This window comes from Mustela nigripes, chromosome 8 (assembly GCF_022355385.1).
Source record: "Mustela nigripes isolate SB6536 chromosome 8, MUSNIG.SB6536, whole genome shotgun sequence".
In the NCBI taxonomy this organism is placed as follows: domain Eukaryota; kingdom Metazoa; phylum Chordata; class Mammalia; order Carnivora; family Mustelidae; genus Mustela; species Mustela nigripes.
Genome location: NC_081564.1, coordinates 42,723,755 through 42,738,555, shown reverse-complemented (window position 1 = coordinate 42,738,555; position 14,801 = coordinate 42,723,755). Strand labels below are relative to the sequence as shown.

The window sequence follows — 14,801 nt, the reverse complement described above, 5'->3', positions numbered from 1 at the left end:
AATACTTCACTAGATGCCTCTCAAATAAGAACCCCTTAAAAAATATAACCATAGTACCATTATTGTGCCTTAAAAAGCAACCATAATCATAGCAATGACTTCTTTTTAAAAATTTTTATTTATTTATTTTAGAAAGAGAGAGAGGGAGACAGAGTGAGCAGGAGTGGGGGGAGGGGCAGAGGGAGAAGGAAGGATAATCTCAAGCAGACTCCATGCTGAGTGTGGAGACTGATATGGGGCTCCCTCTCACGACCCTGATATCATGACCTGAGAATCAAGAGTTGGATGCTCAACTGACTGAACCATCCAGGCACAGAGGAATGACTCTTAAGGAAAGTTATTTTGAGCCTATTTCCCTATTATTTTATGTCAGGAGAAGGGAAAGTGCCAAAGGTATGAGTTTTTCCTATCACTGGTGTGATCCCTTCTGGAAAAGATGACACCAACAAGGTTAATTAGGATAGTTCTCTTCCTCCCCCCCCACCCCAGTAATATATTAAAACTTAACATTTAATGGGAAAACTGTTGGCTTAAAAAACAGTTTTTTCCTTCACAAGTTTTATTGGCAATCCCATTCCATGTCAGGGCAACTACTTGGGTAGCCTACAGGTGTACCCGACACTTGAGAGGCAAAAGAACTGAGCCAGTCTCTTACTCTCACCTGTAATTTGACATCCAACTGATGAAGGTGGCATAGAGAAGATACTAACAAAGCGAGAGCTCAAAGCAATTTCTATGTGATAGTGAACACACTTGAATTCTCACAAGGGAGGCATGGTTGATGCCACCATGATTCAGTCACCTGAGCTTGCTTGACTACAAAGGACAAACCAATACTCAAAAATAAGAGCTACAAGTCAGGGAAAAGTTACGTACTTCATAACAGAATGAAATGAGTTGATAAATGAGTAAATGTTATTATTTTTTAAAAAGATTTTATTTATTTATTTGTGTGTGAGAGAGAACAGCGGGGGAGCAGCAGGCAGAGGGAGAGGGAGAAGCAGGCTCCCTACTGGGCAGGGATTCCCCATGTGGAGTTCCATCCCAGGGCCCTGAGAACATGATGCTTAACCAACTGAGCCACCCAGGTGCCCCTAAATGTTATTCTTGCATCTGGCATCTTTTACTTAAACATGTTTATTTAAAAATACCCATAATGTTCAATATTTTAAAACAAAGAATCCATTGCTTAATGGCTAATTTTCATCATTTTTTATGAAACACTTATTTCTTTTCTTTGATAGTATATTTATCATGCACTATATAGGTCACAGAAAATATCTTCCATGTGTTAGGGATTGGAGCCAAAAAAACATAGAGTCTTGAATATGTACAACTTTGAGATGGCTGCTCTAAAAACATTAAGTGTGACTACTGAGTAATTTAAAATAACAGTATCATAATCCTGTTTCAACCATAAGACTAAGAACTGGTTATAAGAAAAAAAATCCAGGGGCACCTGAATGGCTCAATGGGTTAAGCCTCTGCCTTCGGCCCAGGTCATGATCCCAGGGTCCTGGGATCGAGCCCCGCATCAGGCTCTCTGCTCAGCGGGGAGCCTGCTTCCTACCCCCTTTCTGCCTGCTGCTCTGCCCACTTGTGATCTCTCTCTCTCTGTCAAATAAATACAGTCTTTTTAAAAAAATCCGGTTGCTGGGGAACATAAGCGTAATTTACAGTCACAGATCAGTAAGACTGAAACATGACAGAAGAGCTATTCAAAAGGACAACAAAATTTCCAAATTTCAGATTGAAATTCATCATTTATTTTATTTTTTTACATATTTTATTTATTTATTTGAGAGAAAGAGAGAGAGCATGAACAGGGAGGGAGCTTGATCCCAGGACCCTGGGATCACAACCTGAGCCAAAGGCAGATGCTCAACTGACTGAGCCACCAAGGTGCCACTGAAATTATTGGTGACTATATAAGACAGTATCACATTTTGGGGGTGGAACTATAGAGGATGGATAATTCTGTATCTGCATGATAACCTAAAAAAAGAACATAATCAGATTGATACAGGACACTAATCACTAGTCTTTACACTTATAATAATTGTAACTATACGGAACTTTTAGGAGATAAATGTTAGATTTTTGAAGTCTCGTGTTATTTTACAGAACCATGACAATATTTTATCACAAGATTCTGCTCCCTGGGGAACTGAGGCTCAGTTCCCCAGGGAGAACTGGGGCTGTGCCTCAGAGAGCAGAACAGAGACTCACCATGCTGTCCAGCTGTATCCAGTGAACTTCATTGCTGGAGCTGATTCGAGACTGTTGGGTCTGTAGTGTGTACGGGAAGGAGCTAACCTGGAGTACCAGCAGATTGAAAGCTTCCAGAACTTCTCTGCAGTTAATGACTCTATCAGCCAATCCATGACTGGGTTCGCCATGTGACAAAGAGCCCGAAATGACACTGGAGAAATATTGAAAGTCATGTTAATACCTCCTAATTGAAGGGACTAGATACAGAAGCAGACATCAAAGTGGAGCTAATGTTTTCATTTCTGTTTTTCTAGTTCTTTTTAATTGGGAGCAGGATTAGAGGCAACCAAGGTTTAATTCCAAAGAGCAATAATTACACTCCTTTTTACCACTTTCAGACAGATCTCAGATATTTTTTTTCCTGTTTCAGTCTGCCTCTGTTATACCTCAAAGTGTAACTCAGTTCTACAGGTCAAGGATACATAAATCTATAGCTAAGATGGATCACTTTGGTCTGAAAGCTCATCTGAACGAGGCTTCTCCATCAAATCAGGATGCTCATACAGAAATGACTGGTACCCCAGAGAAGCCCCCAAACTGGGAGGGATCCCCTCTGTGTTAACGTCACTCTCTTTCCTCCCTTGAGCATGTTAGACTATGGGGAGGCTACAGAGGGGCCACTTAACCCCTATGACCGAAATTTTTACATCTGAATCATTTTCAGTTCTGTTCAGTTTGGATGTACTAGGTTGCTATGCAGCCTCAACCCCCCCCCCCCCCCCTTTTTTTTTTTTTTTTTTTTTTGGTTAAAGAAATAATCTCAGTGCTCTGGGGAATTAAATATAGAGTGATCCAATATACATCCTCAGAGTTATTACCCCAAACGTTCAAAGATGAGGTACATCAGGTGACTGAGCTATTTTTGCTCATAGAAGACTAGGAGAAACTGGACAGCATCTGGGCAACCTTCCTTCCTCTCTCCCTCCCTCCCTTCTTTTTTCTTTTACTTTTCTTACTTTCTTCCTATTTCTCACTCCTTCCTTTCCTCCCCCTCCCCCCTCCCTCCCTTCCTCTTTCTCTTTTTTCTTTCCTACCTTCCTTCCTCGATCCCCCCCTCACTTTTTTTTCTTTCCTTCCTGCTTTCTAAATGCTATGCAAGATCTTATTTATGCCTGCGTATGGCTTTAGAGTTCAGATTGCAGAATTCCAAACACATTCTGGCTTCTGAACAAGTGCTTTTGCAATTCTGATATTTCTACAATAGACCCCAAATCTTTCATATGCTTTACCTCAGCGTGTCCAAAGAAAGGAAAACCTACGAACACTCGATGAGGCCCGAACTTGCCTTTTTAATCCACAAGATGAAAGATACACCCTAACAGATAATTATGGTAATTTGGTCTGGAGGCAAAACTGGCTCCATCCTGCCACATTTACTATTCTTTCACTGTAAACCCACCTGAGGAATAGGATATTCTCTTGTTTAAACTGGTAAATTGGGGAAAGTTTCAGATTTGCTCTAGTATCTTTTTTTTTTATTTTTAGAGTTTGTTTGTTTATTTATTTATTTCTTTAAAGTAATCTCTATACTCAACATGGGGCTCACACTCATAAAGTCAAGATCAAGAATCATATGCTTTTCCGACAGCAGGCACCCCTGCTCTCAGATCTTTACGTGGCATCTTTACTACTGTTCAAGGTATCCAGGTAGAGAGAAAGGCAAGGAAGAGGAGCAACAGGAGGAGAGGAGAGAAGAGAAGAGGAAGGCAGGGGAAGGGGAAAAGGACTGGGAAGGAAGAAGGCTGGAGAAAGGAAAGCACATGGCCCTTCTGGGAGGTCATGAACATCAACCCTCCTGCTGTTGCCCTTTCTCTGAGACAGCTGAGTTCTACAATACCCTGAAGACACCTTTAACGGGTTTGTTTGTTTCTTTCTTTCTTTCTTTCTCTCCCTCTCTCTCTCTCTCCCTTCCTTTCTTCCTCCCTCCCTCCCTCTCTACCTCCTTCTGTCCTTTCTTTCTTAAAAGATACATTTTTTAAAAAAATTTGAGAGAGAGAGAGGGAGCCCATGAGGAGGGGGAGGGTCAGAGATAGAGGGAGAGATAGAAACTTAAGCAGACTCTCCACTGAGCAGCAAGTAGCTCAAGGCCAAGACCAGGCTCAACCTCAGGATCGTAAGTTCATGACCCTGAAATCATGGCCCTGAGATCACGATCTGAGCTGAAACCATGAGCTGGCCATTTGACTGACTGCGCCACCCAAGTCCCCTTTAACAGGGATTTCTAAATTCACTCACAATATAGTTAAAATGAAATTAACACTAAATTGGTTGGTAAAGTTGAGAGCACAGGGAAGGAATAGGAATAAGTTACCAGTAAGAAGATGTCAAGTGTTAGGGTCTCTGGGATTTTTGAGAATTTATGAAAAAACCATTGCTGTGCTAGAAGAAAAGCTATATTTGCTCACTCTGAAGCAATCACCTCGTTAGTTCCACATGGGAGTTGTCATGAACCAGCACAAACAGTGTGTACGGGTTCTGTTTTACCCTTCTCATAAAAACTTCAAACTTGGTTTGAATCTCATTGTCTAGACGAACAACATATTTCTCTGCTCTCTGATAAGCTGTCCCATTTTCCTCCAGACCCAAGTCTACAAGGACACCTGCCAAGAAGAAAAAAGGTGTTTATCTTTTCACACATACATATATATATACATGAAATAAACTGAAGTTCAGTGTCGACTGATATACCAGGTAGTAGCTGTATGTATCGGTTTTTACAGCAGATACTTCTCTTGTATATTCCCCACAAGAAAGTTGATGAGGAAATATCAGATTTCTTTTTCCTTAGGCCCCCCTCCCCACCCCACCTCCTACACCTCACACAAAGGGCAACAGGGAACGAACAACTTCATACACTAAGTAGAAGCGGTCGAATGTATGAAGGCTATGACTAATTAAATTCTATTTGTATTGAAATGTTACTACTGACAGTTACCATAGGCACCTCAGAGCTATAGCTCTTGACCAGATTAATATAATCACATAAGCCTTCTTTACTCCCAAATTTAGCAACAAAACATATATAAGAGAAAGGAAAATAACATAAGATGTCCAAATATACCATAAGTAGACTAGGAGTTTTTTAGGTAATATTTTACTCATTTTATACAGTGAAAGTTTTGCATAATATCTAGAGGATGGGCAGTCCTCAATGAATGTTGGAGTATGTCCCAAATTAACAAAATGAACAGAATTACCCAAGATTACTATATTCTCAAAATATTAGAAATGGAAACTTCTGTATTGTATCATTATCTCTGTCTAGAATATAACTACTTCTGTATTCAAACATCTAAAAAGTTTGAGGCACAGGAAGGTGTTGTTGGGATAATCAGTTAAAACACAAAATCCCCCTTCCAAATGAAGAGACAAAATGATAAATGTGTGAGGTGAAGGATGTGTCAACTAACTGTATTGTATAAACATTTTACAATATAAAGAAGTGTCAAGTCCTCAAGGTGTACACTGTATACCTTAAACTTACACAATGTTATATGGCAATTATATCTCAATGAAGCTAGAGGAAAAAACCCCAAACCAAGGGCAACCTCCTCTTCCAGACCTTTAGCTGCATGGGGGGGAAGGACTAACCACCCCCTCTCTTGAAATGACAGCCTTGTGACTCAAGCTCACAGCTCTTCAAGAAGGAGAAGGAACTAGAAGGTTAATTTTGGGGTTAGATGTGTTATGGAGGCCTTGAGAATCAGCCTGGGCTCCCAAAGCTAGAGGATATCTATTCAGCATCAAATATCTGCAAAATCCCCACGAGCCACAACTATGTGAAAAAAAAAATTAAAAAGAAACAAGTTAATTTAAAAGACTTTTATAGAGTGATGTTGACTTAGTTTTATCTAGCTTTTCTTTTCAGATAAAATCAGCTCAATAAAAACTATATGCAATTAACATCTAGACAATGTAATAGTAATAATTCTAAGTGGTATAAAAGAAAACAGGAAGAATGTTTTACCATACGGAAAAGTCATTATATAAGAAAGTGAACAGAAAGATCATTTTGCTTTCAACCATTTTTCATGAGAAGATTTTACCCAGACATTGTTTTCAGTTTCCACCCAAATGTAGCAAATGTTACTATGACTATACCTGAAACCAGTCACCCATGTAATGTGGCAGGTATCCTGATTTTTCTGAAAGTGGATTGCCTGTAAAATTCATTCAACATTCCATAGTGGTTTACTGATCATATCAGGCACCATGTGAGGTATTGTGCTAGTCATCGAGATGCACAGGAAAGCAGGACAGAGGTCTTAACCTCATGGAGCTTATGATGGAGAAGACGGATAATTTTGACAAGTGTCACAATGAAAGACGAGGACATACTATGGGAGGAGGTGATAGAGGAAGTAAGCAGAGAAAGAGAGAACCGACTTAATCTCTGCATGTTTCTGTTTCCTTAATCTGTATAATAGGGAGAAGAGTGCCAGTTGAAAATAAGTCTATGTTTCCTAAGTTTATCCCTAGGGAATAAGCAGTGCAAGTTAACAGAAACTTACTAGAAAAGACCATAAGTAATTCATAAAGAATAAAAATATTTCTTATGGATGATTAAGAGTTGACTACATTTCAGAACAAATGCATAAAGACCTTTGACAGGTCAATTTCACACATGCCCTAATGGAAAGACAAAGTTCCATGACTCTAAGAGGTTGTTCTCTTAGATATGACATGTGACTGTGTGGCCATCTGGCCCTGCAGGGGTGAATTTGGGTGGGGAGCAGGCATATCATAGATACTTGACATTTTAATTTTAATTTCTAACTGGGCATTTTTAGTAGGTCATCCTTACCTTTAAAGTTTGTTTTAGACTTGCTTTTATTTTTAAGTATTGTTTCTTTCCTGGTTATGAAAGTGAAAGATACTCATCTTGGAAAAACTGGAAAGTATAGAGATATATTAAAAAGAAAAATTTATCCAGGGACGCCTGGGTGGCTCAGTTGGTTAAGCAGCTGCCTTCGGCTCGGGTCATGATCCCAGCGTCCTGGGATCGAGTCCCACATCGGGCTCCTTGCTCCGCAGGGAGCCTGCTTCTCCCTCTGACTCTGCCTTCCACTCTGCCTATGCTCGCTCTCGCTCTCTCTCTCTCTGACAAATAAATAAATAAAATCTTTAAAAAAAAAAGAAAAGAAAAATTTATCCATAATTTTTTAACTCAAAATAAGCTACTGTGAACATTTCCGTGCATTCCTTCGTGTGTCTTTTCCTATGCATATCGTGCTACCTAACATGTATTTCCTACCTAATTTTATTTCCTGATATTTTTCACTTGTAACTATAAAATAAGAAACAAATGATCATTGTTTATTAATAATATGTCTGTGTAGAAAATGCAAAACAATCCACATATAAATAAAGAATAAGAATTTGGTTAAGTTGGGGTGCCTGGGTGGTTCAGTGGGTTAAGCCTCTGCCCCTGCTCCAGTCAAAATCTCAGGGTCCTGGGATTGAGCCTGAGCCCCGCATCAGGCTCTCTGCTCAGCAGGGAGCCTGCTCCCCGCCCCCCGCCTGCCTCTCTGCCTACTTGTGATCTCTGTCAAATAAATGAATAAAATCTTAAAAAAAAAAAAAGAATTTGGTTAAGTTAATAGAGTCAATATCAATTTATAAAAATCGACTACATTTCTATACACTAGCTGTAAGCAATTAAGAAGTATATATGTTTTAAAAAATATTTGCAATAACATAAAAATATTAAGTATCTAGGAATAAAGGTGTATAAGATCTCTATAAAGAAAATGATGAAACTATTAAGGACATTAAAGAAGACCTAAACAGAACTATATCATAGAACCAAACAAATGTCTATCATTAGTAAACTGATTGTTTAAAAATGTGTAATATATTCTTGTAATAGAATATTAAAAAGCAATAAAATGAATGAATTACAGTTACACATAACAACAGGATCAATCTCGGGGATGTAATGTTGACTGTAGAAAGTAAATTACGGACACATGCATAGATTTCATTTACAAAAGTTCTAAAGGTTGTGAAATTTAGCAATATATTGTTTAGGAGTTATTGTGTTTATATATTAATATAGTTATTATAATATAAATTAATATATAATGTTTAGGAGTTAGTAAAACTATAAATAAAACAAGGGAATAATAAACAGAAAATCCAGAATAATGGTTACCTTTGAAAGAAGAAAAACATTGACATCAGGAAGGAAAACAAGACTCCAGTATTCCTTATTTTAATGGGTATTTAAATGTTCACTATATTGTGATTTATAATATCTTTTATAAATTTTATAAATTTGATTTATTCACTATTTAAAATTTCTTAAAAGAATGCAAATATCCATCCATGTTTTAGAAACTACTTGAAAACATTAATAACTATATTGAATTCTATTTGATGACATATCATCAATGAAAAGTGACTATTTCCCTTTCATTTTCTATTTTGAATATTATAGAAAAGACCAGGGTAATGCCCTTCAATTAGATTCATCAGTTGTTAATATTTTGTTGCATTTGCTTTTTCTCTTTATTACTTTTTATTTATCATCATTATTGCTGGATAATTTGGTAGTAACAATCACAATATTCACCTCTAAATACTGTAGTAGGTATTTAATAAAAGCAAAGGCAGTTTCCTATATAATAACTTCATTATCTCCTAGGAATTAAACAAACACTGATATAATGTTCTCTAATACCAACCCCCATTTGAGTTTCACCAATTCAAATGTCCCAAGGCTGTGTTTTTTCTTTTTCTTTTTAGATCTAGGGTCTAATCAAGAATTAAGCATTGCACTTGGTTGCCATGTTTCTTTATTCATAATTAAAAGATCTCCCCTGCTATATTTTTCTTTTTGGTCTTTTCACTGTTTTTTTTTTTTTAATGCAATTATTTGTTTTGTAAAATGCCATATAATCTGAATTTGTTTGGGAGCATCCTTGTGATCAGATTCAAGTTAAATATTTTTGGCAAGGACACCTCATAGGTGACATTGTATACTTCTCTTTGCTCATAATGTCAATCTGTCTTATAACTGGATAGGGCAGTTTGATTACTTGGTTATGGTATTGCCTGCTGCCAAATCTCTCCATTGTAAAGATACATTTTCCCTGGTGTAATTTTTAATATGTGGGATGACATGTGGGGAGGAGGGACAGAGGGAGAGAGAGATAATCCTCAAACAGACTCCCCATTGAGCCTTGGAGTCCCAGGTGTGGCTTGATTCCAAGACCCTGAGATCATGACCTGAGCCCAAATCAAGAGTCAGATCCTCTTGATTTTGTTTGATTGAAGTCACCCGAGTACCTCTATGTAATATTTTAGTATTTCTTGATACTTGTCATAATCAGTAATACATTGGTAATGCAAAATAAAGATTTTCTAAATCCTATATATTTTCCTACATTTATTAGCTGGTACTCTTGTAAAGAAGGGTTTGCTCCCAACCCCTCACATCTCCTATCCCTTTGGTTTTTTTTTTTTTAGTATTACCTGTGGACTTATGGATTTAAAAAAGATTTCAATAGGTTACAATCCATTAGGATCATTCATTTTGATACTCAGAATTACCAAATTTGGCTCGTAAAAGTCCCTTTAAGCAGGCTGTTATGTCCTTTTGAAATGCCTGCATCGATCTTGGAGTACCTTCTCACTTTCTGATACAACAGGATTCCAGACTGTTCCCACCTCAGAGCTGAGACAGTGGAGATTGGTATTTATAAGGCAAGATCTACCTAGATGCTAAGTGTACATACTGATACTGAGATGTCACTATTTTTTTTTTTAAAGTTTGTATTTATTTATTTGTCAGAGAGAGAGCACAAGCAGGGGTAGCAATAGGCAGAGGGAGAAGTGGGCAAGGAGCCTGGTGTAGGACTCGATCCCAGGACCCTGGGGTCATGAACTGAGCCAAAGGCAGAGGCTTACCAACGAACCATCCAGGTGTCCCTGAAATGTTACTATTTTTAAGACATTTTAGTGCACAGACGTAGGAAACATTTTAAATTTTTTTCGAATTATGAGTTCATACTTACATCCAATTTAAATCTAAAAAGAATATTTCTTTTCCCCATTCCACATTTAAGGATCCCTTCTTTCATGTGAGAACCCTGGTGTTTGGCAACATTAAAATATTTACTCATTTGCTCTACCCTGTGATATACAAGAAATAGTTTTAAAATGATCAATACCACTCTCAACAATATATAGATGAAAATTTTAAATTCATTTTCAAGTTTTTTGTGCTCTTAGGATAGATCACATTGAGAGTTTACAATGAGAAAACTGTGTTAAAAATACTTGAATTAATTCTTCTTGGTGTACGGCTATGTTATTAATTTGATATGCAGTAAAGTTCATTTATTTTTGTTTGCTTTCCATATTAATTTTTCCCACTTTAATTTTTAATTCATAATTCATTTATAAGGATTGAAAGTTAAAACTCTATAAAAAGTTATACTCATCTCATCCTCTATATCTCTTCTATCTAATATAGATAAATATTTCATTAGCTTGTGATTTAGCCTTCATGTTTTGTTTTGTTTTTTCAAAAACATGCACAGTGGCATGGGAATCTAAAAACGGCCAGAAGCACCAAGAAAAAGGTGGTCTGAGAAAGGTCTCTTCCTGTTTCCTTGATAATTTCTTTGTCACAGATATACAGGGTTATACAGGGTTAAATATATTCTAATAAATCATGAACAAATCCATCACATTTTTTCAACTTCACAATAAAAGATGGACATCAGCAGGGCCCACCTGGAGTACTAACGGTTGCTCTGACAGATTCAGAGTCATGTCTGCTTAAATAATAAAGCTGACTCTTAATGTGAACGAGAAGTTAGAAGGCATCAGTAACTCTTCTTATTTTTTAACACACTGAGTTCTAGAATACAGCCAGTGGTGTTTGGGAATCCCTGTGTTCCCTAAAGATGACTGACCTGAAGTTTGGGAGCACCAGAGGCTGTGCCTCAGTTGTGAACATCTTCCATGGAAATAACCAAGTTGAAACATCCCTGGAGAGGAAACTTCTTGGATGGCTAAGGACTTCAACCCTCCTGATTGCTGCCATTTGTGCCCCGTTCTTTTTACTGAAGGCTATAGGAGCCAGATGGGCTTAAGGGAAACTGAGCACTAGCCTCTGTTCCCCTCCTTGGGATTAAAGAGAAACATCATGTCTTCTGAGGCCTTTACTCTAAAACCTTTAAAGGGGAAGCAGCATTTTTTCTTCCGCCCGAGGGTCATGAAGGGGAATAAAACCAAGAACATACACACCAAGTCCATAATACCTTATGAGCACCAGTGCCAAAGGCCTTTCTGCAAAGATGGGAAGTCTGAATGAGTGGCCACCATCTTTCACTAGAAGCAGCAGCTAATCAGCCTGAATATCACATTAAACTGATAATGATCAGGGAAATCTGAAATGACCAGGTATAGTAAAGATAACCTAGTACGCAAACCAATGCCCCATTTACACTGCCTGTTTGTTTGGAGAGAACAATTCATCTGGCTTGTACTTTTTTTTTTTTTTAAGACTTTATTTATTTGAGAGAGAGAACACCTGAGAAGTGGGAAGGGGCAGAGGGAAACAGAGAAGCAGGCTTCCAGACATGGGGCTCCATCCCAGGACCCCAGGATCATAAACTGAGCTGAAGGTAGATGCCTAACTGACTGAGCCATCCAGGCACCGCCGGCTTGTATGTTCTTATCCTTTGATGTTTTTTAACACAGAATTTTATTTCTAAATTTTTTATTTCTAATTTTTATTTCTTGCTCTTCTCATCAAGAAGATATGCCAAAGAAAAATGCAACTACTCTCAGTTTTAGTTGTTCATCTTCTCTTTGGATGGAATTAGTTTCTCCGAAGTTTTGGTATGCAAAAATAATTCTACTGCTTAAAAGAACATGAAAATTAAGAAAATATTAAATCATTAGAGCATGCTGAAATTTTAAGTACTAAGATAACAATGGGCATTCCCTCATCCTGGCCATCTCAGCTGGTTAAAATCCCCACTGATTATTTTCAACACTCACTGCACTCACTGCACTGGGTTCCTTTGTCTCTTGGCCCAGCTGGTTCCCTTCTGTGTTCCTACCAGAGGGGATTCTTTAATCTGGGTTTGCTGTAGACTTGTCTCTGTGAGTCTATACTACTGTGCAGTTTATTTGGGTGGAGGAAGAAAGCAACACTCGACCTGCATAAGAACAATGTTCTGAACACACAGATACAACTTCAGAGCCCTGTGTGACTGACAGACACACCTAAATACATACACATCGAAGGCCTTTACTTGTAGCCAAAGTAGATTTCCAAAATATGGGTTTTTTTTCCCCCATTTTCCATTTAAATAGAATTAGCCAACATATAGTAGTACATCATTAGTTTCAATGTAATTAGTAATGTTCAATAATTTATCATTATATGAAATACGGTTTTAATGACCAAATTTGGTTTTGCCAGGGATGATTAAATCTCAAATATTGCTTCTATGGCTTCCTTATAAAATAGATGTTAACTTAAAATTCAATTCAACAAAATGCTACAAAAATTCAGTTCAACAAATATTAAGTGTCTGGTGTACCATCCATACTCAGAGATGTTCCCTGAATATTTTCCTTTCCAGTTGTGGGGAAAGAGCCCTAACAAACACACAGCCCAGGGCTGAAGCCCTATAGGAGGTGCTGGGTGCATGATGGTGTGGAAGAAAAGCTGGGTAAGAATGTGTCTTGAAAGCCACAGGAACTGCAGTGTTTAAAGGAAGAAATGGAAGTCACCTGTGCTATCAAGAGTTCAGATAAGGCTTGAAAAGGTCACTGGTAACATTGTTAAGAGTCCTAAAAGGGTGGGGGTGGGAAGTGGAGGCTAGTTTGCAGGGTGTTGAGGAGCGAGTGAAAGATGAGGAAACAAGGTAACAATAGACAACTCATTCGATAAATTGGGCAGTTAACCAGAGGAAGGTGAGCTGGCAGGTAGGGTAGGATTAACAGAGGCTTGTTTCCTCTTTGAGAGAGTGGGGGCAAGTTTAAGTGGATGAAATGAGCCCCAGGGAAGAAGTTCAGATAATCCATAGCGTGAGGTCCACGAGAATGAGAAGGTGGGAGAGTCAGGCTTACATGAGCTCTTCCGCTGATCAGGAGGGAAGGGGAAAAGGGAAGTGTGTAGGCAGTTATGTTCCTAGCTATGAAAGTAGGAAGTTTTTATCTGAAGCTTTTTTCTTTTTGGGATAGGGAAGGGGAGAAGTCCATGGCATAGTCGTTTGCTAAGAGAGAAGGATGAAGACGTAAGTTTTGATGAAACAGAATCTGGAGAAGCCAGCCACCATGGGGAATGGGAGAGATCCAACTAGAGAGCCAAAAAAGAATTTATGAGGGTATCAGCTGGAAGGGTTGACTTTCTTTCCCCTATAGTGTCCAACACTATGAGTATGTAGGAAGAAATTCTGTGGTCTGGCACTGGGAATATTGGAATGGATGATTCTGGGATCCAGCAGGGTCTGGGATATGACAAAGGAGCAGGGGATTCCAGAGGAGTGTGGGTGAGGAGTTTAAGGTACAGAGAAGCAGGTTATTGGATGCATAGGGAGCATCTCCAGATAATGGCAGGTTGGGAGGCAGAGGCCTAGAGCCAAATACCAGCTACAAAGCAGGGTTGGGCACTGGGCAGCTAACTACGTGGTTGGAAATTGATTTTAAGAATGTTAACTTTAGATACTTGCTTTTGTACACATGAATCTCTAGTGTTTCCCTGTTCCACCTAGTACTTTCTTCTTTGGGATCCTATTCCCTGCTGCCTATCACTGCCCAAGAAACAATTTTTTCTATTAAAATTTTAGGTGACTGACAAGTTGGTATGAGGTTAATGAGAACAAGAAAATCCATTTTAGAAAGTGAAAATGCCGTCCACTATCTCTTCACCTCCCCTCCTAATCTCTTCTGCTTCCTTCAAACCTCTTTATTTCTGTATGGATAGAAGAAGCTACCCATATATCAGGAGACGGAAATAATTCTCTGTTTCTTATATAACCAGGCATGTGCTGAGGCATCAAATTTGTATCAGTTCCCTGAGCATGATAAAACCAGGAAGACCGGAAACTGCCAGATATGCTCCCATTCACTGGGGACCCCGCCAGACACCATTTTAAAAGATGGAAAATATGGACAGTCACTAATACTTCCTGTTGTCACCCCAACAACCTTGAATTGAAAGTGGCTTGCATTTTGATCACCCTGGTAGCCTAGTGTTCCAATTTATAAAATTTGGGGTCTCCTTAAAAGTAAGAGAATTATGATACCACATCGAAGTTTTTTAAAATGACATTAAGACAGAAGTATTTCCTGTAGTCTAAAAATTCCTTATGCTGCTTCTCCATTGATCATTCCAACAGTTACAATTCCACTTTGGGAAAACTTAAAAATGTTTAATCCCTTTCATTTCTTTTTGTAACCTTCAAATTCTTTCCATAATGTTTTCTTTTTCTTTCCTTTTTTCCTCTCTGCCTCCCTTCCTTAATTAGAAGTGAGCTGAGGTATCACATGTTTTGCCTTAG

General features: G+C 38.3%; 1 protein-coding gene across 1 annotated transcript in view; it reads right to left on the bottom strand.

Annotated features, from left to right (window-relative positions):
• Positions 1-14,801, bottom strand: part of GREB1L (GREB1 like retinoic acid receptor coactivator) — a 273,695-nt gene that overhangs the window by 48,314 nt on the left and 210,580 nt on the right. The window contains exons 19-20 of the mRNA XM_059409323.1: positions 4,691-4,871; positions 2,230-2,422 (exon numbers count right to left, since the gene is read on the bottom strand). Coding sequence (XP_059265306.1) covers positions 2,230-2,422; positions 4,691-4,871 — 374 coding nt within the window. The remainder of the gene's footprint in view (positions 1-2,229; positions 2,423-4,690; positions 4,872-14,801) is intronic.